Source organism: Polistes fuscatus, unplaced genomic scaffold (genome assembly GCF_010416935.1).
Source record: "Polistes fuscatus isolate 324 unplaced genomic scaffold, CU_Pfus_HIC Scaffold10, whole genome shotgun sequence".
Classification (NCBI taxonomy): Eukaryota; Metazoa; Arthropoda; class Insecta; order Hymenoptera; family Vespidae; genus Polistes; species Polistes fuscatus.
Window position 1 is genome coordinate 756,369 of NW_025112998.1, and position 26,778 is coordinate 783,146.

Consider the following 26,778-nt stretch of genomic DNA (forward strand, 5'->3'; position numbering starts at 1 on the left):
CGATACACAAGACGGTCCCTTCTGTCCCTAGATCAATTCTCATACAAATGTTGTGCGTTTATGTGTATGTGTGTGTATGTGTGTATACCATATACAAAATGTCAATAACATTTATACGAAAGATCGATCGATTCGAAATCGGATCATTTGTTAATCCTACGAGTTCTTGTTCAAAATGAAAATTGTCTGTCGCAATGTTCGCGTAGAAGGGAAAAAGAAGAAAAAAGTTGTTTCCAAAAACGAATAGAGAATTTTTATTAACGAATAGTCAGTCAGGCGTCGTCTATGTAATCATGGAAATGTTTTTCTTCATTGTTATTAGTATCCTTAAATAGAAAATTTACTTAACGATAAATATAAAAATATTCTTACCTTTTTCGAAGAGAAGATAAATAGAGAAAGAGAGAGAGAGACATTTTTATCTATCAAAAATAAATTTGTCTTCTTGGATGTAATTTTCATGATAAATCACTGATAAATCTTGAGTCTAGCGATCATTCTCAGCCAGGTATAGTTAGCGAACGAATGAGAAAACGAGAAGGTGAGAATGTGAAAGAGATGGAGAAAAAGAAAAAATAAAGAAAAAAAAGAAGGTCTATGAACAAACATTTGCGTTTTGATATGAGAAAGAAATTTTCTGACGATGCGCATCGGAGTAGCTAGTTTGAAAATTTCTTTCTTCCTAATTCTTTTCTTTTAAGTTAGTTATATTATTCTCTTTTTCGTTTTCAACAGAAGTTTCTCGAATTTTCTTGCGTTATTCGCTAGCAACAACTATATATATACTACTACTACTACTACTACTACTATTATTTCTTTTTCTTCTACTACTTTCCTTTTTTTTCCCCTTTTCTCCTTTACTTTTATTCTCAAGCATTGTTCCCTCGGACTCGAAAGATTTAATTAAAATCTTTGGGATTCTGGAGAACGATGCCAGGACTTGAGAGAATTTCTTCATAAGCCCATGCAAATATCAACCGACCCGCCGGTCGGTCGTTCGTTCGTTCGTTCGTTCGTTCGGTCTGCCGGTGCAACGAATCTCGAAGTATGTGTGTTATGCGTAATTGGGCGTCAGGGTTATCGTTTATGCCGATTAAATCTTACGGAAGATGTGAGCTCTCTTTCATCGGTCAAGAATGTCGTCATACTTGATTTTATTTTCCTTTTATTTTTATTTTCTTCATAAAACTTCTTCTTGTCATAATTTATATCGTCTTTCGTGATATACCTAGTCTTATATATTGAGAGAGAGAGAGAGAGAGAAGAAAAAAAGAAAAAGAATAAAAATATATAAAACAATACACTTAAATGTGTCGTAAAGAAGAAGAAGAAGAAGAAGAAGAATTGTGTCGAAGAAATAGAAGAAAAATAATAAGAAGTGAATGTGAACTATTGAAGAGACATCATCCGATATCATAATCGTAGTTGACTTAAGATTCTTCTTGGCCTTAAACGAGACCAATCGATGTAGACGCGACAACATAGTTGAACGTAACGCGCCTCATAATCAGAGGAGTTATCAGGTTTTATGAACCTGTAACGTGAACGACGGAAGCCGCACTCAAGCTACATGCCAGTATCTGTCGTTCTCTGTCGGGTCGAACGAGCGATCAATTTGCAGTCCTCTCTCTCTCTCTCTCACTCTCTCACTCTCTTTCTCCTTGCCCCTCTTTCTCTCTCCAGAGTTAGAGAGATAGAGTGAGAAAGTGAACGAGAGAGAGAGAAAGAGAGAGAGTGAGTGAGTGAGTGAGTGAGTGAGTGAATGAGTGAGAGAGATAGAACGACGCATACGACGCAACGACATAAATTGATTAGGCGAGCCGAGGATGGCCGGTCGTTCGCTCGTTCGTTCGTTCGTTCGTTGGTTCGTTCGTTGGTTCGTTCGTTCGTTGGTTCGTTCGTTCGTTGGTTCGTTCGTTCACTCGCACTCTCGATCGTGGATAGAAAAATCCTGGGAACGAGACCCCCGCCAACAAGAGAGGCCCTAGCGAGCCAATGAAAATAAAAAGGATGTCAGATTGCCGCAGCGTCGGAAGCTACGGATTAAGTTAGGAAGTAGACAGTTAGTGTCGCTCAGGAGAGAGTGAGAGAGAAAGAGAGAGAGAGAGAAGCTGGAAGATCGGATCACTGAAAATATCATCGAATAATATCCGAAGGCCCTACCGATCAAAATTGTCCCGTGTGAAACAGTAGGAAACGATGATAGGTAACATTTTAACGGAGAGTTTGTCTTTTAACATACAACATTTCTTTTCGATCCTCATACTTTTGCGTGCCTCGAGAAAGTTAATAAAAGATCTTCGTAATTTCTTAATAATATCTGGGAAGATATGTTGAAGTGTTCAAATTTAGTATTAAGCAATGTTATATTTCGGTATATGGTTGAATTAGAAAAAAAATAGATATCAATAGTAGGAAGTGGATGAACAATGAGGACATTTCTCTCACACCTTTGGATGTATGATAAATGGAAATGAAAGAGAGAAATTGAGAGAGAGAGTGAGAGTGAGAGAGAAAGGATAAAATGGGTTAGCAACTTTGTCTCGCGTGCTGACCTTTTGAGGGTGGATGAGACGGCGGTATTACGTCCGAGGTAGTAGAACCTTGACCCTGGAATCACGGTTCTGTTTGGGTTGGACGTTCTCATATCGAGCGTTTCCGTGTGGAGATATTATGACACCGAATTGAAAAGGAAACTCAGCAATATGAATTCGAATATTTTTAGACGATAATTTAATGAAATTATTAATGTCAATCGAATTATTATAATTGTCTTGATACTTATAATGCATTATTTAATTCATTGTTAAAATTACTTCTTCTTAATTTGTCGATGTTCTGAGAATTGATTTGATTACAAATAACGTTTTGTTTCTATCCTTCGTTACGACTTTAAATTTCATAAAGCATTACTTTTTCTCACGACGTCCCAATGAAAGATTTTACCCAAAGCACGAAGTCCCTAATGTCTCACGATTACAAGGCAGTTAATGATACACGAAGGGTGCAGCATCCATCCCATCCCATCCCATCCCTTAGCTGGCTTTCCTCATCCTTTCTACCCGCGTGAACAGGCGCGATCTTTCAGAAAGGAGAGAAAGAAAGAACAAGAAGAGGGATGGAAAGAGAGTGTATGCGTGTGAGAGAGAGAGAGAGAGAGAAAGAGTGTTGCGATAAAATGTAAACCATCAGACGCGGTTGGAACCCTCAGTTGTGGAAAAGACCCTCCTCAGAGAGAACGGAACTCAGAGGTGCAAGGGTGCTGTGCGTTATGATTATTGTCAAGGTCAGGGTCACACCCAGCTATCTGGGTTAGGGAAATCCGTACCGTTTGAATATCAGGACGTCTTGCTACCCTTCTCTTACCAACAGTTAGCAAATTCACGAAAGTGTAAAAATCGATCGAGACACATACCATTTCCTCTTTATATACGATTGGACATTTTCAGGTTCACTTTCTTCACAAGCTAAATACGTATCTCTGATTTCTTTCTATGAATAGCGTGACGACGTAGGGAAGCGAGCACCCTCGCCTCATGGCTCGTGCCACGTTTTCAGGTTTGTGGGGGAGTCTGCGTCACTAGCAGGGTCCTCGTGACTTAGGCTGGGGTTCCGAAAAAGATGGGAGACGTCCACTGATGCCTAATTATCTGAAAGCGTGGCACGCACCCTACTACTAGGGTTCATCTTGCCTATTTTCCTTAAACACCTGGTTGTCATGTTTCGTCAGAGGTAAAGAGGAAACGAAACATTCCTCGAGATTGTTCTATCCTCGCAAATCATTCAATCAATTTTATTCCCAACCATGTAATGCGATTCATTGGCAAATCTTACGTTCGAACCGATAATAAAAATCTATTGAATCACTTATTCGTGTAGCGGGTGTGAAATAACTAATCGATTCTTAGGGTGTCCTTTCGGGTGCAAAAATACAAGGGACGAAAACTGACCTATTGGTCATGTCCACGCATCGCTTACCGAGTTTGGTGGCTCCAAGAAAATAGCGGGTCGCCGGTGGTTTTCTTTCTTTCTTTCTTTCTTTCTTCTTTTTTCTTTTCTTTTTTTTTTCTTTTTCGGACGACCAGCTCTTCTCCCTCATGTATCGTATTAAGATATCAAATGGCCAAATCCGGAATCCCCTTTTTTAGGAACATCATGCACCAAAGCGTGGTGTTTCGGCTACCCTTTTCTGGTCGCAATGTATCGCTTGCCCTCACAGCTCCTGGAGGAGGCACAGAGACGGGGGTGGGCTTCGGGATCATGAATGAAATCCCTCTTGGAGGGTCGACCCTGGGGTGCCTGACCCTCCGTACTCATACCCATGTCGTACTTCTGGCCCAGAAGAGAGAACGACATTATATTCAAAACAATAACACGTCCACGTGGACGGGATACTACTTGTATCTATCCTTGTGACAGATAATTGAGAAATTTTTCATTCGATCTTTATAACTATTCGTTTGAAAATTATCTTTCATTATGAGAAACAGTAGCGCTTGAAAGAAATATAGTTGAAATCTTTTCTCAGGTTAAAGAAACGTCTGTCAAAGGATAGAGGAGAGGGCCATGTGTTAGGTAGTCATACTGTTTATCGTCAGCTCTACTACAGCAGAGCTCTCAAGAACTGGAAGGAATGAAATGTTAAAATTATGGTTTAGACCACCCCTCGTGCGTTGGTGCAACCTAATCTCGATATCTTTTATTCCCTTATATTTTTTTCTAACCAGATAAATATATTTTTCTGTCGCGGTTCGCAAATTTTCCCGCTAACGACCTGCTCGTTAGAAAATTATCCTAGTAAAATTCTTTGCTTTATAAAGAGATTAACAACCAATCGAAGTACTCCTTATCTTAACAACTAGTCCCGGTGAATACGTTCCTCGTTATTCTCGTACGTCACGAATATGTTTTCACTGAATAAAGAAATTACGACAGGCCGTTCCTAATAATTTAACGTAATTTCTTCCTCATAAATAGCACCTGACGTAGAAGGATATTAAGTATTCCCCTTCTGTTTTAAAGGCACCTTACTTACACCTGCCCATCGAGTCACACGCTTCCCCCACTCTTCACCTTTTCCACGCAATTCTCTATCCGTCTTCTTTCTCTTTTTCTCTTTTTCTTATTCGCGTTCCCTCCCTTTCTTCGTGCTTTACCTACTTTCGCGAGTATACGAGTATATACACGAAGAAGCTTGCGTGTGAATTTCTAAAGGGGTGAAGGGTTCTATGAAATAAAGGAGACCGAAGGTCGAGACCGATGGTCGAATGATATTCTATTATCGGCTGTAAAACTTGAAAACTATTCTTTTCGAGTATACTTTTCTTATGTACTTATATATATATATATATATTTTTTTTTTATTTTTTCATCAGAATAAAATAGTAGTATTCCTCGTAAAACACATACGATTATACGTATTTAATTATGTGTAACGATATTATATCATTTTACGTTTATCATACTATAATTTTTTCAATTTAATTTTCAAATTAATTTTCAAATTAACTCATACACTGAATATATTAATGTTATAAGCACGCGTATTTATTAAATACTCTACGTATGAATAATTCAACAGTTTTTACGTAGATGATATTGCTTTTTATTTTTTATATATTCAACCATCCAAAGTCGATTATACGAAAAATAGAAAAAAAAACAGAGATTACGAGAGAAAGGGAAAGAGAAAATCGATGAAAAAGAAGATGAAGAATGATAGAAAGGAAAGATAGTGTTTGTGTGAGACCTATTTTTGGTGATAAAACACGGAAGGAAGAAGGAAGGAACAGATCTATAGGGGGTTCGTGGGTCGTCGATTCGTGCGCTTCACATGCTTAGCCACGGGGTTGTTTTGGTACGAGAATAAACCCTTGCTCTTCGCCCCTACGTTCCGTATTCCTTCGAATTTCGATTTGTACTGACAAAGAAGAAGAAGAAGAAGAAGAAGAAGCAGGAGAATAAGAATCATAAGGTTCTTTTTTAAAGGGGATAAAGTCAACAATTATTTTCAAGGATGAAACGTTGATTATTTTATAATTTATACCAATTGAGAAAAATCACTTGCATTAGAAAGAAAGAAAGAGAGAGAAAGAGAGAAAAACACCCTTGTTGAATATATTTATTTATATTATATTAAAAAAAAGAATAAGTATTTTTATTTGAATTCTGCATTATTTTCTTTCATTTCCTTTTAAGTTTCACATGAGAGTTAAGCCCGTATTATTATTTGCGTAATTAACGACAAGACTCTCACTTTGTTAAGCGGTATCGCTTAAGATCTCACTTTATTTATTGTATAAACGTAGTTGGTTAACGAGTGAGTCCAGCGAAGGACATCGGAAAATTTTAGTAACAAGTAGGTGGATTTCAGTTCGCGGGTAAAGCGATAAATAGCATAATGGCGTAAATAGAGGGAAAATTTTCCTCTGCGGATTGTATAGTGAAAAAAAGGTTGTATAGATACGGTCTGCCGTTGAAACTAGGTGGAACGTTCCAGCGTGATAAACACGGAGTAGTAGTAGGTCTTAGTTGGGCCTTAGCGAAGAAGTCTCGTGGTAGCTTGGTAGGAGAACAGGAGAGTTTGATGATGGGGTCGGTGGAAAGAGAGGGGAGAATGGAAGAAGGGATGAGAGGATAGGTTGGTGGAGGTTAAGAAGAGGAGGAAGGGGATGGAGCGCTGTGGTGGGGGAGAAAAAGCGAGCCGAGCATCCTGCGTGCTTTAAGGGCGTAGCCAGCGATCTTCGACAGTGTAGGGTGGTGTATGTGTATCGTTTGGTTCACATGTAAGAAGAAGGGACGCCCTTATGTCACGGGGTTGTTTGAATGCCAGCTGCGAGGCGCCCAAGCGAGACCACGTCGGCCAAGTCCCGACGTATACAAGGAAACGTTGTAAAAATAATTATTAAGGCCGTTACCAGTACGTACCAGTTCGATTAAACTTACTTTTTTTTTTCTTTTTTTTTTTTTCGTTATCCAACCTTTCTATGATATTTCCTTTTTTTTCATTACGCATTAGTCATACTTATCGTATATGCATACATTATCGTTTCAATTTTACGAGTATAATTTGAATATTAATACCCACGTTCGTAGATAAACCATTAGTTGTTGTATCGTAATCATTCGCGACACGAATGTTTTTCTCGATTCGTCAAATTTCCCTTTTACGAAGAGTAGATACGACGATATATGGGTACGTTCGTGGAAAGATATAAAAATATATAAAATTGTATTGTTCGAATCGCGTCACGCTTCGAAAATAATTTTGGGTGATTAAATATGTACGTGTAACGAAATAGAGACCATCAATTTAGTTCACCGATGCGGGGATAATTCGAAATTATGATCTTTCTTTCTTTTTTCTTTTTTCTTTCCTTTACGTTACGGTATATACGATGAGTATAGTTTAGAAGAGCAATAGAATTGATTCGTTGCGATTCCCCCTCTCCCCAAATCAACATTTTCAGCAGAAAGGTAAGTTCAGATCCACCGTTTCAAATCGAATCGATCGAATGACCGGAATTGTGATTCATTTTCTTTTTATTTTGGATACAATTTCAACTGTTGTTTTTCTTTTTGTTTATTTGACAATTTCTTTCGTAATAATTTCTTATGGAACTTAACTTTGTCATTCGTAATGTTGTACAAATGTTTTCTCGGTGCTTGATTTCGATCGTAAACAGTCATATGAAAAATTTATTGTAATTTATTTGTATACAGTTTGATCAATCAATCAGTTAGGATTTTATCGTTTAAATGGGGATTCCAAGTTTTCATATGGCGCACGTTCAACAACCTGTCCTTCGGATATATACCATTTTCAACCGTCGCACTTCTAATGGGTGCAACGGCTCGTTCGGCCGCCGGCCATCTGTCGTTGAGTGAAAATGGTTTGTCGAAATTAAAGTCAGCTAAGCGAAAATAAGATAAAATAAGAAAACAAATAAAAAAGATAGATCCTCGTAGGAGATATAAATATATACTTTTTGTTTTATTATTTTTCATTTCATATTTTGTTCTATTTCTCGTCATTGTTGCGATCGGTTCACTCTGTTCAAAAATCTTTCGATTCGTAACGTTACGATATAGAAAATTGTAATACGATAAATGATTACTATTGAATATTTTTCATTTTATAGAAGCAGTGCTTTCTCCTATCGCAGAGGCACTAATCTAATCTCGAAAAAAAGTTAAGAAACGAACCCGTACATCGTTTTTAGGAAACACAGTAGAATTCTGACACATATTATACAATCGACATTCAATAAATTCTATCGTAAGTTAACAGTTTCTTTTTTACTCGGTGCGTGTTCGCGCTGCGATTACGTCGAGTTTTTCTTTTCTTTTTTTACGTGTAACCGAAATTGTGCTAACCGCAAGTAACCACCGTCGGTTACGACCAATTTAAACGGATCGAAAGGAAGTTGGAATCAGTTATCGTCGAAGAAACATTACCGGTTTTATTCATTTTATTCTTCGATGTAAATAGAAAACATTTGTTTTATTTTATTTGTCACAATTCAAACGCCAAAGTTTAAAGAAGCTAAACGAATCTTGAAGAGTAAGTTGAAATGGGATATAAATGCGTAAGCTGATTGAATAGTTAATTAAATAACTGAAAGGGTAACTGATCTAATAGGAAAACGAGTAGCGAATAGAGTGTCTTTTGCACGTATAAAGATTGTCAACAAAAAAAGAAGTATAAAATAAATTTTACGATTATATTTTGGTAAACCGTTGTTCATACCCTTTTTTTAAATCCCGTGTTGATGAAAAGGTTGTTAAATGAAATAACAAACAGTTCCAACTAATTCGATCGGTTTATTTGAATAAACAATTGGAATAAAAGTTTATTTGTTTCTCTACCATTGAACAAGTATGAACTTTTTGGCAACACCACGAAGGAGGAACCCAAACGACGCGTTTGACACTTTTATCGCGTGTGCGCTATTCGGGACAGTGTGTATGCAACGAACGGATACGTTCGACACAAAGCGAGGGAAAGAGAAAGAGAGAAAAGAGATGTGGGTGGTGGAGGGGGGCGGGGAGTAAAAAGAAGGACGTTCGACGACGCGACACCAACGAATCCTTTCATTGGCTGCAGGCGAGAAGTACGAACGGCAACCTCTACGGAAATCCGGAATTTTTTGTTTTGTTTATTTTACATTCCTTCTCATTCACTCATATTTGCCTTCTACTCCCACCACTACTACTACTACTTGTTCTATACGACACTCCCACTATCGTCGAGTGGTCAATGCGATTCTTTTCTCCGATCAAACGTGCCTTCCAAAAAATAAAAACAATAAAAAATAGAAAAGGAACAAAAGAAACCAAATACAACGACCAACAACATCGTCTTTGATAGGAAATGTTAATTCCAATACACAAGCGTATATTTTGTATGAAACTTTAGCAGCCCTTGTCTCCTTATCGTTAAATTCGCATCTGCCTGCTTATAGTTACAAGGTAGCGAGAGCTATATTCGAAATATTTGAATTAGCTTATCGTAGGATCGCTGACAGCTGCCGGAGCGGCGTCGCGCGTGCTTCTAATTACTTGATCTAGATCGGTCGATCCTATGAAGAAGATCTTGAATGGTTAATTTCTTAAATAACGAGCTTACCTTGCCAATAGGAAACTATAAAAAGCTTCCAGGTAAATGCTCGTTCGGGAAGAAACATTATTTTCAAATGTTAATTAAAACTTCTTTTTATCACACAGATTATCTATCACTGATCGACATCAATTTACTTCGTATGCTGTTTAATATGATCACTATTAAAACAAATCGAATACGTAAGATCATTTTGTTTGAATTTTAATAATAATAAATATTTGTCACAATTATTTATTGTATTTGATTGATATACTTTTGTGTTGAGAAAAAAAACAAATTTCAATATTGATTTTTCTTTTCTGTTTTTTTTTTCCATGATAAAGAAAAAAAGGAAAAAGGAATATTGGTTCACGAATGGGGGGAAGGAAAAAAAAAGCAAGAGCGTTGTTTGCGGTAGGCGCAAAATTCCGAGGATGAGAGACTGCCAGGACGTGGCAAAAATCGTTCGTATTTTTTAAGATCCCGACAGTGAGATAGTGTCGTCGGACCAGTTTGGCAGGCGCGGCACGCGTTTCGACGCGGCGTTTTTTAAATAATTCATAGGAGAAAGAGACGATCGGTTGTGAAGACCTGTGAGGGACAAAGATCTGCCGGAGGAGAGAAGGGAGGGGGAACCACGCATACGCATAAAACGAACGAAAAATGTCGTTCCTCCACCGAAGTGTCCTGAGAATTCCGAAAATTAAACCAACTCTTGTGAGTTATTACATAAACCTTCTTTTTTTTTTCTTCTCTTCTTCCTTTTCTTTCTTTTTTTTTCTGCTACGCAAAATTTCAAATTAAATTTATTGTTCAATATAAATTTTATCCCTTCTCTATATATCTGACCAACCGACTGATAAAAGAAACTGCGGGATACAAAGTTTTAGTCCGTTCCAAAATTTCGAACGGAGATACTTTTTTTTCGAATTGCTAGAGATTAAAGACCCCGCCCCCCCCCAAAAAAAACATAGAAAAAACAGAGGAAACGGAAGAAATGTTTAAACAATTTACTTTTCGTAGAGATTGAAATCACCTTATCGATGATGATGCCGTGGGTTAAGCGCATATATTCGCACCGTAGAATTCCTACCATCGTGTGGCATCACTCCTCGTCGAGGGGTGGAAGACGAGTTATGTGCGTCAGGAAAAGGACAAAGAGAGAATTTCTTTGCTTTCACGATTAATTACGCCCTCATTCCCGCCCCAAGTGCGGCTCTTTCAGCGATGCATCGTCGATATTGACATTTGCCTTGCTTGCCTTTCTCTCTCGTATCCTCTCTCTCTCTCTCTCTTTTTCTCCACAGATACACACACACACAGATATAGACACATGCATATACATACATACAGATACGTATATGCACCAGTCATTCTTCTTCTTCTTCTGCATTCTTTTCAACGGAGAGGAACAGCAATCGGAGGGATGGCAGAGGTAGTAGAAGAGAAGGTACACATAGGAGAGAAAGATGTGCGAAAAAGGTGGCATGGGGGTGTGTGAAGGGAGAAAAAGTGAAAGAGATATATGAGAAAGAGAGAGAGAGAGAGAGAGAGAGAAAAAGACATAGAGAAGGAAGGAAAGAGGAAAAGAGAGAAGGGAGAAAGCGGGAGAGTATTATACGGGGATACACCCCTATCTTTGAAGCGTGTACTTATCGACTGCACTGACTACTACGCTTCTTTTTCCTCCGTAGTTCAGCAAGACAGACCGCTAAAGGAGAGCAGGTAGGTTGGTAGGTAAGGTAGGTTGGTAGGAATGCGTGTATAAGGGAATTAGACCATAATCGTCCACGCGTATGCCGCGAAGAAGGGGACGTTTAATTTTCCGCCTACCTTGGACCTCGATGTTCACTCGCTCGGGGTGCCACCTTCGTGACATACGTTTTTTCTCTCTTTCCCTTTTATCTTATTGATTATTTTTCATTTTTTCTTCTACTAACCACTGATGCCCGTTCAAATGTATGCCTATAAATTTGCGTTTTATCTCTCTCTCTCTTTCTCTCTCTCTCTCTCTCTCTCTATTTCTCTTCGACATATTTTTATTCATACGCAACAAAACAAATTTTCTTTCTTCGTCTTTTCTTAAAAAGCTGTTGCAGTTGCGTAATTGTTATTTATTTACAATACATTTTGATCGTCAATTTAAAAGATCAATGCTATTTGCGATATTGATGAGGTTTATTTGTTAAGTTCAAATTGATTATTAACAGGTCGTACGGACTAAAATAATTGTTAAATATTTTACGATTCTCGTATAATGTTACGAAGGGCTTTCGTTATCGCTGAAAGTAATTTAATTTTAGGGGGTAACCGGCAAAAAAAATCAATTTTGTTTTATTTCATGAGCGCCTGCGCTTCGGTACTTCGTTTTTATTAAGTCGGGGATTATCTTTCGCAGGATATGTCGGTAAAGAAGTTTCAGTTCTACCATTATTGAAAAACTTACTAGAGCTAATAAATGTTCCTAATGTCCGATGGTCGATGTCTTTTTGCGCCATCTACTGATAAATTAGTACGTCGGTATGACTCTTCTTTCTGACAGAGTCGATAATGTAGGTTTCCATATAGTGATTTCAATGCTACCAGAAAGTAAGAGATTTACACAAAGGAAAGAATTATTTACAAAAGAACATATTATTATTGTTTCTTTTTTTAAGTAGAGATTATTGTATATACTTTTTAAGTAACACAGTTTTTCTGATGAAATGTTTCTAATGCTTATTAACGATCGCCATGTTTTATGAGTAAATTATTTTTTTTATCGACCGAGTTTCATTATACTACATGAAAACTGACTTAATTTCGCAAGGTAAAGACGCGTGGCGCATTGCACAGCTTATTATGCTATTTATCAGACTATTTACGGAATATTAAAGAACTATTCCGTTTTACATTGTAGCGAGCAACCAAGTACTGACCATAGTTAATGATAAAGTTCCTAGAGATTACAGAACAACTTTAATTCTCATAATATCCTTTTTTTTCTCAATATACACATACATGCTAATTTAAAGTACTTTCTCGGTTAAGAGTTAATCTAATGCGTTGGCCCTGGAAGACTATACTTTTATTACTGGTTCTATTGGACTTAACGAGATCAATTGAGGCGATATGGTTGCCTTGATTTTACGATAGTACGTTTTAACGATAATGATCTAAAAGGCAACTGTACGTGATGTTTCAGAAACAAGATCATTCTAAAACGTCATATTAATTAAATATGTCTTATTGTTTGACAGCACCTATATCACCTGCAGACAGGCGAGGGAGCGTTCAGGGAAAGAGGAAGGGGTCGAGGGAAAGGTACCACGAGGGTGAGTGTAAAATATATTTCAATTTATATTTTTGCTCTATTTATTACAAAAAGATAAAACGTTTACTTTACGTAAAAGGACTGCAGTTCTATAAAACTTCAGGATTTATTAAAAATAATCCACATATTTTAGAAAGCCCTGCTACCTGCTTTAGGAGTACTAATTTTGGTCACATTTATCTCTACTTGGCTCTTAAAAAGGATGGATCGCATCTAGTAAAAACTTTTGTAATTTTAAGTACCACTATATATAACAAGAGGAATGTTTTCTCACAATGATATACATGCATATATATATATATATATATCTCTGCAGGAGAGAAGAGACAAATAAAAGAATAGAGTATTTCAAAACGCGTGGAAGAAAAATTTTTAATCGAGCAAAGCCCTTTGCGATCTCGTCCGCGAGCTTTGAAAACAAGAGGTGGTGGCGCGACGTAAAAAAAGAAATCGTCTGAGAGGGAGAAAAAGGCGAGACGGAAAGATAAAAAAGGCAATGCGCGAAGTGCGATTCCGTAAACGATGCCGTTCAGGAAACATGCTTTTAAGCGATTTTTCTTGTCTGCAATCGTACTACCATAATCCCCTCCTTCCTTCGTCACCCTTTTTACGAATCTTTTTTTATGGCATCCCTTATCTTGATTATATATATATATTTTTAATCATAATTTCTAAGAACGTAAACAACATGCATTTATTTCCACGTAAATTCATTTTATCTTTCTATTTCCTGATCAAAATATTTTTTTAGAGAATTTTTTCGATTATATTATTTCTCAATTTCGAATGTATAAAAATTTCTTACAAATATTATATTAAATACGAATTATTTATTTGAAACTGTGCTGCGAAGAATTCAAACTGTACGCTGTTGGATCTTGAAAAAGAAAAAAAAAACTGAAATATTGTGAAAAGAATATAATGAAAAAATTATGACTCAACGTCGACTCGTTTCTTTTAAATATCTTGGATGTGGCTGTACAGAGTTTGAGAACTGATATTAAGCAAGATGGTATTGATCGACGTGTAGTGCGCCTGTCTGCGCTGCACCGCCATGTTTAAAATTGTCCTGTTTAAGCCTCCTAGTGGTTAAACCTACAACTATATCCTGGGTTTCTCGTTGCATTTCCTAACGAAACGCTCTACGAAGATATCATCATTTTTTTTATGTTATTCATTTACACATTATTGTTCGATCATCTTAAAAAATATCATTTACATTTTGAAATTCGTTATTTATAACTTTAGTTGTATCAAACCGTATTTTATATTTATACAACTAATTAAATTTAGGGAAACTATAACAAATAAATACAATCATACGATTGAAAAGTATGACGATTATAATTAATTTTCTTCAATAATTATTAAAAATGCTTAGAAAATAAAAATAAATAAAATGTATGAATATTTTTTAAAAAGATAAAATAGAATTTTCGCGTATTCTCAAGTTAATGATTTCTTTGCTTCTCTACCGGTGTTCTATCGATTCCTTCTACAAAACAGTATATGTACTTTATAGAAGCACCTGTGCTCACCTTATGCTTTACAATATTTTTCTTTTTTGAGGGATATATGTCATTATGCAAAGCATTTATCTCGAGAATGTGTTGGACTTTCGCTACGGAATAAAATACATGTTGTCTCTATTGTGTTTTAAATCCTCTAGATAAGAATAAGTATATATATTATTCTGAACTGTGTCAAAGAGGTAATAAATAAACACAGGAGATAGATTCCTAGAAGAAAACACCGAGGGGTTGTCTGGCGCCTACTCTTGAAATATCTTTCTTCAGTTAGAAGAAGTTTCTCGGGCAAAGGACCACATGTGCATTTATTTAAATATTCTTAAATAAACTATTCGAACATGCCCATAGGAAATTACTCCCTTCTTTTCTGTAATGAAAGATAATACTGTAAATCGACTTACTAGAAAATATTCAAAACTTGTTTCAACGAATTTCTTTTTCGTAGAGATGCCATGTGAATCATTTTGCAAATAGAATGCAGCAGCAGTGTAAAGGATCTTTTAAATAACAAACAAAATTACCATGTATTGGGAAGAAACCAATATTATAATAATTTCTTAAAAAATATTTACTCAAAGTATTAAAGATTTTTTTTAGTAAATCGTATATTCATCTTCTAAGTTCTCAACGAGTCTAAACACAAAACACTTGTCAAATTTAACATAATCAATAAATCTATTGCTATTAGAACAAAATACGTGTGACTGCGATCATGTTATACGCGTAATACATAAACTTGATTAGTACGTGTAACGAATAATTCTTGCTCGTTAACGTACGTACTCGTATTACATATACTTGTATCATTCAAACACCCTCATGATGGTGAACACTTTTATTTTCTTTTTTCTTTTTCATTTAAATTTTTCATGTATCAGGTAACACACAAGACATCTGCTAATCGATAAAGGTCTATCGTGACATGCTAGTTTCTGTGAAAAGTTCCTATGTCGCGTTACGGACGAATATTATCTTAACACTTTAAATAGTCTTTTATAACATATTAGCGGCATTTGTTAACAAGACTGACCGACTGACTTTTTTCTTATCTGTAATTATGCACTGACAAAAACATTATAGCACTTTAATAGAGCGATGTTTTTAAAGAAACTACTATACTTACTTTTCTTAGAATTATGGAATATAAAGAAATATGCAGTTTTCTATATAAAAATAAAAATGTATACTTCAAAGAGTACTTTCAATAGGACAACTGAACGAAAAGTGATTCATTTAATAAAATATAAAAGATTCAAAATATTATGTTAAATTTGAGACTAAAAATATCCACTAAAACATTTTCAATTTTTTAACTTTGGTTAAACTTATCGAGTCAAATGAATTAGATCCTGAATATTAAATCTCCATATTTTAAATCTTGTTTTTTTCTTTTCCCTTCCTTCTTTCGTTATGATACACACGTACGCTCACCATGGTGTCGGCGGTAGCAAAATTGCATTAGGCAAGTATAAGAGGGGGTCGAGAAGGACGGACGACAAACGGGGCTGCTGAGTAGAAGGGGTAAGGGGTGGGTTGGACCACGCCATCTTGAACTCGCGAACAATGTGTCGCTTTACGAGTTCCTCTGACGGAAAACTGAGATAAACTTGCCGACGAGATTCTATATAAAATGTATTAATTCTCTCTTTATTTCTTTTTATTTTCGTCTACCTTCAACATTTTTTCTGATAAGTAATTTTGAAAAATTAAAAATTAAATGTCGATAATATTTTGTTTGTCTGCGTTGGTGGAATGTTATTTAAAAAATGATAGGACAAGTAGTCTACGATTGCTTATCATTACCGATATCTATTATCGAATAAATTGAAGAGCATTTATGTTACAAAATCCGTTTCTTCCTCCGCTTCTTCTCTCTTTCTCTCTCTCTCTCTTTCTCCCTATCTCCCTCGTTCGCGAACGATTAATGAGATTTTAATTACCAACCGATGACATCATAAATTGCAAACCATTAAGTTTCCACCCGTTATCGAAAATCCGTTCACCGTTTATCATCCTTTATAACATCGTCGGATTCCCTACATATACATATATACTTCCTATCTTTCCTAGCCAAATAATAGTAACCTATGACCTTTCTAACTATTCTCACAAATATCTAATTTACATTCATCATCTTAAACTATCAAAAGAAAAAAGTTAGAAAAGAAGAAATAGTCAAAGAAAAGTCGAAAGAAATTAATGCGAGTCTCACGGTTCAAGGGACCGCTTCGGGGCCTTCCAGTTATCTAATCTCCCGACGAATAGATAAGATAATTTCGGCTATTTTTCATTCCGTTTTCTGCGTTGGTAAGATAAATAAAGTCCCTATTTTTTATTAATAGTAATAACATCACTTATACGTTTGAATTCTTTGGAATTTTATTACCGTATCTATCATTGTGTACGGTAACTGTCGTTTCTCGTGATATGCAACTACGATTAGACGAACTCGTCTATGATAATTTCTAGAATAATGGACAATTTTGTGATCCGATTTTAAATAAGTTTGCATAATTTCTTCGTGTCCCGTGTAAGATATTATACATAATGACGAGGTCGAAGATCACGATCGTATTCATTTTTTTTTAATCAAAAATTCAAACGATTTTGACTTGTTTCGTAATGCTCAATAAAATGTCGATTAAATTCTTAAAAAAAGTTCATACTTCTTCTCTCGTGCTATGATCAGACTTTGAGAAAAAAGTCCAAAAGAAAAGTTTTTACTTTGTTCTTTTTTTTCTCTCTCTCATCTTTATTTATTTTTTTTCTTTTTTACTATGTCAAAGATACTCGCGCCGAAAGAATTGTTTAAAAAATATTATCCACTTTGAAGAAGAATAACAAACTCGAAGCTAAGTGTACGTTGCTTTGTAGTGGTGAATGACTAGCTATTAAAGGGTTACTCGGTTTCCTAGAAAGAGGGTTGGCACAGAGCGGATTCGAGAGCGACTAAAAGGGTGTTATTCGCCAGTGGCAATGCGCTCGGCAACTTGTTGCAGCGACGTTAATAAACGAAGTCCCGAGGAATCATCTCGTTTGAAGGATATCTGCTTCGATCCTTTACCTTCGTATATTCCAGTCACGGAAAGCGAGCCACTTAAGAGAATGAGGTAGGAAGAGGGATGGTATTAGAATGGGAAGGAAAATTTTATCGTTCCCCGACATCACGTCTTATCACTTTGCGCCTTTCGTTTTCTGCTACTCCTTACAAGTGTTGCTATCAAACTGAATACAAACGATACTGGATATTTATTCAAATGATAACTTTTGGGATCCTATCTTCCGTAAGCATTTCCCTTCATTTTATTGTTCGAGAGATTAACATAAAATAATAAACATGATTTGTTAATCATTTGAATCATCATTCGAATTACAATTGTTGATGTTTAATGAAAGTAATCGAGATAATCTCTGAATTCATTGAAAGAGATCTGATCGTATAGATCGTAGATTGATCTTTTAGATAGAATCGACGACAACAACAACAACAATAATAATAATAATAATAACAACAACAATAAACAACAAGAACAACAACTGCAACAACATTCACAAAGAAAGATTGACGTTGTCCGTAAGTATTGTCGTCGGGAACGTAAGAGTCGGCGTCGATGCGACTCTCGCGGAAACGGAAGGAGTGGGAGCGTGGGTATAGGTTGGTGATAGTGGGGAAAAGTGATGCCTAGGGAGAGGGGGGTATATAGTAGTAGTATGAAAGCAGAGTGAAGAGGGAAGAGGAGAGGGTTTCGGCCGCGTCCCTTCGAAGCGGTGGCGGCGGCGGCAGCGGCTGGATGATGATGGTGTGGGGTGGAATGGTGAGGAGGACTATCCAAGAGGAAACGATGCCGCATGGAGGGGATAGAGAGGCGCGAGTCGTTGGGTCTAGAATACCAACCTTAACTGAGTGAGGAGATGTTTACAGTGGCGCGCAAAAGTTAGCCACTAGTTTTAATGCTCTGCCCCCTACTCCTATAGTTTTAAAGAACAAAACCAAAGGATTTGAGTAGATTTTTGAGCAAAGGGGACTTCTCTTCAAATTTTACAGAAAAGCAAGGGAACGGGGATTGTTAAAATGTAATGAAAAAGATGACGCGCTGTTGGGGGGGGTTGGGAGGAGGGGGTTCTCGAATGCAAAGTATGACTGATTGTGAGAGGAGAGTGAGATTTTGTATGCCACTGTATGTATCGGAAGAAACGAAAAGCGAGGGTGTGTGTGTGTGTGTGAGAGAGTGAGGTAAAAGAGAGTGTTTCTCTGGAGAAGTGGGAGTTATGTTGGTTGAGGAGGAGGAGGTGGAGGAGGAGGAGGAGGTAGTGGTGATAAAGGAGAAGTGGAGGATCCTAGTCGGCGGGAGTAAAGGTTCAATGGTGGGGAGAAAGCTGAAAGGAGAAAGACGGTGAGGGGGGTAGTCCGGTGCGAGGGAGAGCGAAAGGTTAGCGACACGAAAAGGCACGAACGTTTCCGAGGCGCGCGTGACGCGAGGTTATAGCTCGGTGAAGAAGCAACGCGGAGGCGCGCACTTGACGCTACTCTAGTGGCTAGCTTCGTTTGCCCGAGAACGACGTGACACCCGTGTGTCTGTACAAAACGCGAGTATACACTACTATATACCTTTGTCAAACTTACCCTTTTATAGAAAAGAGGGCAAAATAAGCGCGGGAGAGAGAGAGATATATATATCGCGTGAAAAATATCACGAAAATACCAAAGAAGTTAAGAAAAAGTTAAAGGTAAAAACAGAGCCACAGGAATATATTATTTAAGACGTGTTCTTCACTACGTTATTATTTTTATTTTTATTTTTATTTTCAATTTTTTTAAACCCCCCTCCAATTTTCTTTTGTTTCTTAGCTTTTTTTGACCTCACGTGCGAGGTGAGAGAAGGGGCAAGCGAAAGAGACGAAAAGAGAGGGAGGGATAGAGACAGGGTGAGACAGAGATGGATAGATGGATAGATAGACGGAGATAGAGACCCACGGCGTCAGCGCGGGAGGTCGATTTCTGTTCGAGTCGAAACGCGCGGGCAATACAAAAAAGTTTCCTCTTCTTCTTCTTCTTCTTCTTCTACTTCTTCTTCCTTTTTAATCGTCTCCTTGAAGTTGTCCGGAATATTTTCTTGGACGATTTGGGTGTGGCGCGGAGAATACGAGAATCTCTTGCCCGTCATGAGCGCGAAAATTGAGAAAGAGAGATAGAAAGTAGCTAAGAGAAAAAGAGTGAGGGGGAGAGAGGGAGGGAGAAAAAGAGAGTGAGAGAGAGAGAGAGGGAGAAGAGAGAGAGAGAGAGAGAGAGAGAGAGAAAGATAGAAAGTATATAGTCGAAATGTTGGAACGCATGGAAGAAGAAAGATAGAACGTGTGAGTGTGCGCTTAACGTGCATTGGAAGGTTCTCCCGAGGAGAGGAGAAGGCTTTGGAGGAGTGGGAGTGATGGTAGTGGTGGGGAAAGGGGAAAGGGGAAAAGATCGACGAAGAGAAACAGGGAGATAGAGAACAGTCCCGCGGCTGTTTTTTGGCGGTGAACGATCCGTGAGTGTGTGTGGGTGCTCCTCAACGAGTCACGATCGATTTTTATCGGTGGTCAGTGTACACGAAACTCTTTATTTGAAAATAAATAAATAAATAAATAAAGAAAGAGAGAGATAGAGAGAGAGAGATAATAAGAGATCCATAACATATTTATCCGGCGAAAATATCTTCAGAATCAAAGTGAACAATTGTTGTTTTGTATACCAAGGATCTCTCGAGGAAAGGTAGGATTTCTGATTTATGTTTTCTTTTTTACGCCTACATAGATTATTTCTATTCGTGAGTAAGATATCGTTTAAGACGATCTCGTCGATCTTCGTCGATCATTTTTCCGTGCAGAAGGACGACAAGATTCTGGGTCGTAATATCATGTGAATCTCCTAAATCGAAATTGATTCCTTTCTAGATCGAACAGCATTCATTTGAAATGTTTTTCTTGATTGGTGGAGACGATGGAGAACGAGAAAGAATGTAAATAGGCGGGAAATTTGAACGGAGTTATTATAAAGAACATGTGCAAACGATTTATCGTTGAGAAAGAAATAAAAAAGAAATATTTCACGATTGACGATTTAAATTATTTTACGTTGGTTAGGATGTTTTTATAGAAGACAGTAATTTTTATCTTGTATCGGAAAAACTCGAGCGATGTGTTTTCAAGTCGTGTCGCGTCCGCCGGGTCTTTGTAATTATAACGCATAAACGAAAATGTAAGAACTTTGTCTTGTATTTAAACAGTTAGTAATATTTGTGTATTCAATTATAAATATACGTAAATGCGATAAGAAATGTTACTTTTTACTTTTGTAAAATCTGTTAATAGGATTTTACTTCAACGATCGTAACATCCACTAATCACACTTTCTCGCGTGTTTTTGAAACATATTCGAATGTTTTTGGATCATTCAGAAGATTTTTTTGCGATTGTCGTTTGAAGCATGAAACACGACGAAGAGAAATGATTTTCAAATCAATCGGGGATAAGAGAAACCGCGCGTTGATCCACGTTACAACCGACATCGTTCACATGTTGTTTACAACACCTCTTAACAAAGCTTCCCTTCCGTTTTCACGCTCGAAAACATCCCGGAGTATCGTTTGAGGCTTATTCGATCATTACACTAGACGGCTCTTCCATCTCTTGATTTATTTTAAATAAAAATAATCCTCAACTATTTAATCTCATCCCTTTTTTTACTCGCCTTGTATCACAGTTAATATTTTTTATTTATTTCACTTTTTCTTTCATTGAATCGTTCTGTAAGGTAATATTTATTATATATATACAAGTTGTTGTTTTTATCGAAAACATCGGAACGTGAAAAACTCGTTGAAAATTTTGCCGCTTGCGTAATCGTTCTATCGCGAAATTCAGGTCAAGTCTCGGTATTCTGTCTGCACTGTTGTGTTGCACAGCAAGTCACTTTGAAAAATATCAGTCAATTATTATGAATGGCATTTAAATTTAATCATAATGACGCTGGAATGAGCAGAGTTCCTTCGTTTTCCAGTTAGGGATCGTTAGTTAACAATACTTTCGAAGAAAATGATTTCCAATAGGAACGCGGTAGGACAGGACAGATGTAACAGTTAAGGCGTCTGAAGTATACCTACGTGTGTATTTTTTTTTTTGAAAAAGTGCGTGCGTTTGCCGCGCAAAAGGGTGGGAGAGAAAGAGAGTGATACGAAGAAAGAGATAGAGGGAGCCGGTGAAGCTCGTTTTGGCTTAAATCGACGGAATGTGAATCATCACGAGTGGAATGACCGCAGGTAAGCTGAAATCGGCGGCTAGAGAGCGGTCGTTGCCCACAGAGGCCACGCGTTTCAACGCACTTATGAATTGACACGTTGCTATTAACTATTGTTTTAATATATCTTACGTGTTTCGTATTTCCTTTTCTTTCGGTTACTTCGACTTTTTTCTTTTCTTTTCTTTTCTTTTCTTTTTCTATTTACCCGTAATTTTAATTTTTAACTGTACCGTTACTATTCTCTCTCTCTCTTTCATTCATATTTCTTAGCTGGCTGAATGAAATTTTGTCAGAAATAGAAGAAGGTAGGCCTTGAATTTTTGCGGGGAATACAAAACGAATACAAGACGCTCGCCATTTATAATTAAACGACATTTTATGGGAGTAGGGGTTGCGAGCGTATGCCCGATCCTGGATGCGTATTTATATCGGTACACCATACGCGTCTTTGAGTTTTCCTTGTTCGTCTATGAGAGAACGTTGATGAATTTAAGTTTATATTATGTTGTATTCTTTTTTCGAAAACGAAAATAACGAAATAATATTGTTTAGTATATTATCTGGCTAATTGAAAAGTTTCAATTACTTCTAAGCTTCGTAAATAGATTTAAATTTGTCACGCTTCAATGCATACAGATTTTTACGTTAACATTAAGGTTAAGCTTAGGATCAAAATACATATGAAAGAATGGCGTTTGTTATAAAACGTTAAATAATCCTCACTCGCAGACATTAACGTCCGAATAATTGGCCACGTGATCGACCACGTGGCTCGCTTGCGTAATGGATTCCCTTTCTAACTCTGCGTATAACGAGACTCACGTTTAATAGATTTTGCCAGGAGTATTTTTTACCTGCCGATAAAATAGGAAATATTTTTCGAAAAGGGAAAAAAGAAAAAGAAGAAGAAAAAAAGAAAAGAAATGAAAAGAGGATCCATTATGACGTGCAGATATTATATTTCCCCACAACGCGATGATCGACGTTTCAAAAGAATCTATCATCTTTTTTATTTTTCGACTGAGAATATGGGGCTGGCAATTCAATGTGTTCGAGAATATCGTCAGGTAAAAAAAAATTTCTTGATCGACGTAGACTCAAAAGGGAAAATGTTTTCATTTTAAAAAGGAAAAAAAAGAAAGAAAAAAGAAAGAAATGGAAGAGGGAAAGAAAATTGAAGAATATTGCATCGGGTGTTATTTATCAATGAACAATCAAAACGATAGAAGTAATAACACATGCCCCTGAATTATCATTGCCCCTTTATATATATATTTTCTATGATATATATATAATAAATAAAATCATAATGTGTGGATAATGCGATTTGTAAATCATTGAAAAGGTGCTCGGGGAAGCGTAAGTTTCTTCTTCGTTGGCATAACTATCCTTCCGACGAAGCGAATCGTTCGCGATTTAAAAGGGAACGAAATAAGAGAACACATTATCTTTTCAATAACCATGCGCTCGTTAGCTACCATCGACTTCGTCTTCCGCATAATTTCGATCTCCATTGTTGGCAGGATTGTAATAGACATCTACATACACACCGTCTACACAAAATGTAGATAGATACGTATATGCATCTAAGATATGGCGAATTTATCCTTGAAAGATCGACCATCCGTTCGAACCATCCTTTTTAACGATCATTATGCGCAATAGATCGTTTAATCGTCGATTTATTTCTCTGATTTATGGATACGTAACTTAATGAACTAACGAACTTAATAATAAATCAAAATACACCTATCTTTCATAACATTTTTATATATATAAATTTCTTTTCGCGTTACGAAAAGAACAAAATAATACGAAACTAAAACGTTCGATTGGATTAACAATATTTTGAAGTCCTTGCTTGAAAGTATTAAACGAAAAATGAACGGTGAATGGGGGGAAGGGAGGAGGGGGAAAGAACGTTATATGATTAGTGTTAAAAGGTAGAAAAGAAAAAAATATGATTTAATGAATTTCCACGCTCAAGTTCGGTCATTAAAAACAGGATGTGCATTTGCTTGTCTTTGCCATTAAAGAGCCTTTGCCGTCTACTACGCGGGTTTGGACAAAGGAGAGAGAGAGATCTCATCCTTTTTTCTTTTTCCTTCTGTTCTTTTTATCTCTTTTTATCTTCGTTTCTCCTCCTTTTTATTTTTCATCTTTTTTCGACTCGCATGAGTTTTTCTACGGCCCGCAGCGGATTTATTTCCGACGAAATCGTCCGAAAAATGAGCTCGTAAACGAGCATGCACCACCACCACCACCACCACCATCACCGTTGGTCGTTGTTATAACGCCCGGTGCATCGTGGCCGTTAGAAAAATGAACGAACGAACCTGTGTGAACGTCGTTGTTTCAAATGAAATGGCCAGAAGGTGCTCCACTTTGTAGCATCTTGTTTTTTTTTTCCCCCCTCATTTTTTATCTTTCTCTCTCTCTCTCTTATATCTAGAAAAAAAAATATACGCGAACGATTTAATAAAAAATAATTTTCGACTCCAACGTTCGTTATCTCGAAATATGAATTTGAGGAAAAAAGAAAAATAGAAGAAGCAATATTTCGAAATGAAAGATAATCAAATATTTCTTAACGAACGTTCATATTATTCCATTAGGTATCCGAAAGACATTACAATCTTTTAGATAATTACTTAAGTATTAAATTTATGAGAGAGATAAATAAAAAATATAATCATCGTATGGATGAAATTACAGTCGAACAACGCACGTAGGAAGGATCCTTCTTAAGAATTCCCAACGTCGAGGAGGTATATGCGAATAATCGATAAAATTATGGCGGTAATAACCGGTAAGGGTTCAGCCAGTGGTCATTGTCCTTAGTATGAGACAAGGACAAACCGAAGGTATCGAAGGTTTGAGCTTTTACCGCGACATCGGGTAAGGTCGTTAGTGTCGTTCGTCGAAACTCATCTTCGACGATGGAGATCGATGAGTACTTAAACGTACAATTCGCGACAACTCAAGTCGAGTATTATTTCTTGCCGTTGAAATAAGTAAAAGTTAGTTATACGGTGTGCGGTGTGGAAGAGAACGGGAAGGAAGATATATTGGAAAGGAAAAAAGGAAGAAATAGGGGGAAGAGAGATGGTAAAAAAGAAAGAAAAAAAAAAAAGTATAAAAAAAGGAAAAGAAGAAGAAAAAGAAAAAAAAACGAAAAAAGGTACATTTACGCGAGTTATATAGCTTGGCATGGACAATAAAATATTGCGTCGCGTCGTTTCGTAATGTCTCCCATAAATTGCCTCGCCTTTCTCCATTCGGTATCATTCTTTTATCGGTAGAAAACAAATAATGACTTTTCTGTCCATCGTAATCGTGCGATAAGTCAAACCCAACCGAATTACTGTTACCTGTAATGTTTAGTCGTATCGGTATAATATTTCATTTGAAAAAGAAAGAAAGAAAAAGAAAAAAAAGGAAACAAGAAATTATAATAAAATAAAATATAAAAGGAAGAGAACACAAAAACGTATATTATTTAAGATGATGTCGGTAACAATTTTACAAGACAAGATTTACAGTTTGCTACGTTATTTATCGTTATTCGTACGTGATCACGTCCCGCGAAATTCTAATAATAATAATAATAATAATAATAATAACTACTACAACGGTGCCGACGACTACGACTACGACGACGACGACGACGAAGTTTAATACATTTCGAGAAAGAAAGTTTTCATCTCGTTTGGAAGGCTGCCTTTCACGTGACGGTTCGAGAGCAGGGAATAAGGAAAGACTATTTATAACTTTGGCTGGCTTGAAAAAGCACCGATTAAAGTTCGCGATAAAAGACGACGAGGAAAAAAAAGAGAGAAAGAAAAAAAAAATAGAGCGAGAGAGAGAGAGAGAGAGAACATCGAGATTTAGAAAAAGTCGATTTACCGTGATAGAACGTCGAATCTCTATGGTAGCTAGCTGCTAACGTGTGTATCATTTTAAAATTCTTCGCCATTCTAATGACACCGATCGCATAACAAACGGATGAGTTGAGATTACTATTCGAAGGTAATGTGAAAATGTGTTTTATCGGTTTGTCGCGGTGACACGGCGAGCCTACTCTATCATTATGTCTTTCTTTATTTGTAATTACTATCAATACGATATCCACGCTGTGATACGATCATTCGCAGCAGACTGTCATCATTTTTATTTTTTAAAATGAATTTAATTGGAGGGTGGATTATTCAAATATCTTGTTCTCTTTTTTTTTTTTCTTTTTCATAAATTAAGATTATATATACCTACGTATAAGAAGGGGGTATATCATCAGTAGTTCATTATATTTTAATAGTTAAATCATAGTTCGTTGCTTGCCAGAGATATTTGAATGACATATTATATTTAATGAAATGATCGAGCAAGTCCAGTCTTTAAGTTGCATCTCGATTTATGTAAATAAAATATCTCAGCGGGTGACAGAGCGCAATCGGTAGGCAAATACGATTCTCTCCTGTGGGCTTAGCGTGGGCCCAAGACCTTGCCTATTTATAAATCCAATATGCAGTCTTCGTATATGTGAGTTGTGTACTCTATCGTGAAATACGTGGACTTGAGAATGAAATAGGGAGGAGGGCGCGAGATTGAATGTTTGTATCATGCACGTGCAAGAGAAAATTAATAGCTGTCGATTTCTATATATATATGTGTGTGTGTGTGTTTTGTTAATGCGTTTCTCACCGATACTTCGAAGACACGATTTCATATGTATACTAGAGACTATATTTATTAATGTGTTATTAATAGTAAAATAAGTTATATTTCCTTTAAGCAGTAATGAGTTTATATACTTACGTGTACGCGTGACATTATACAAATTAAATTCCGAATATTCGAAATATTCGAAGTAAGATTATTATTATCGATTTTGTTCTATCGTTTTTTAATTTGTATTTCATTAATTAATTTGTTTTGTTGTTTTTTTTCTGTATAACGTCATTCAACGGACAAATGTCTATTATTAGAGTCATGAAAATCGATTGACGATGGACGATAGCGATATCGTTTTATTTTTAAAAACTTGAAACGTTTAGTTGGT

The 26,778-nt window shown here is 36.6% G+C and overlaps 1 protein-coding gene and 1 long non-coding RNA gene across 2 annotated transcripts in view; both read left to right on the top strand.

The window, feature by feature from the left end:
- LOC122526086 overlaps nt 1–26,778 on the top strand; it is an 80,653-nt gene that overhangs the window by 38,111 nt on the left and 15,764 nt on the right. The window contains exon 2 of the mRNA XM_043649250.1: nt 12,841–12,915. Within this exon, the coding sequence (XP_043505185.1) occupies nt 12,841–12,915 (75 nt within the window). The remainder of the gene's footprint in view (nt 1–12,840; nt 12,916–26,778) is intronic.
- Nucleotides 18,718–19,619, top strand: LOC122526087. Its single transcript, XR_006305949.1, has 2 exons — nt 18,718–19,171; nt 19,293–19,619. It is a non-coding gene; the product is annotated as an uncharacterized LOC122526087 (long non-coding RNA).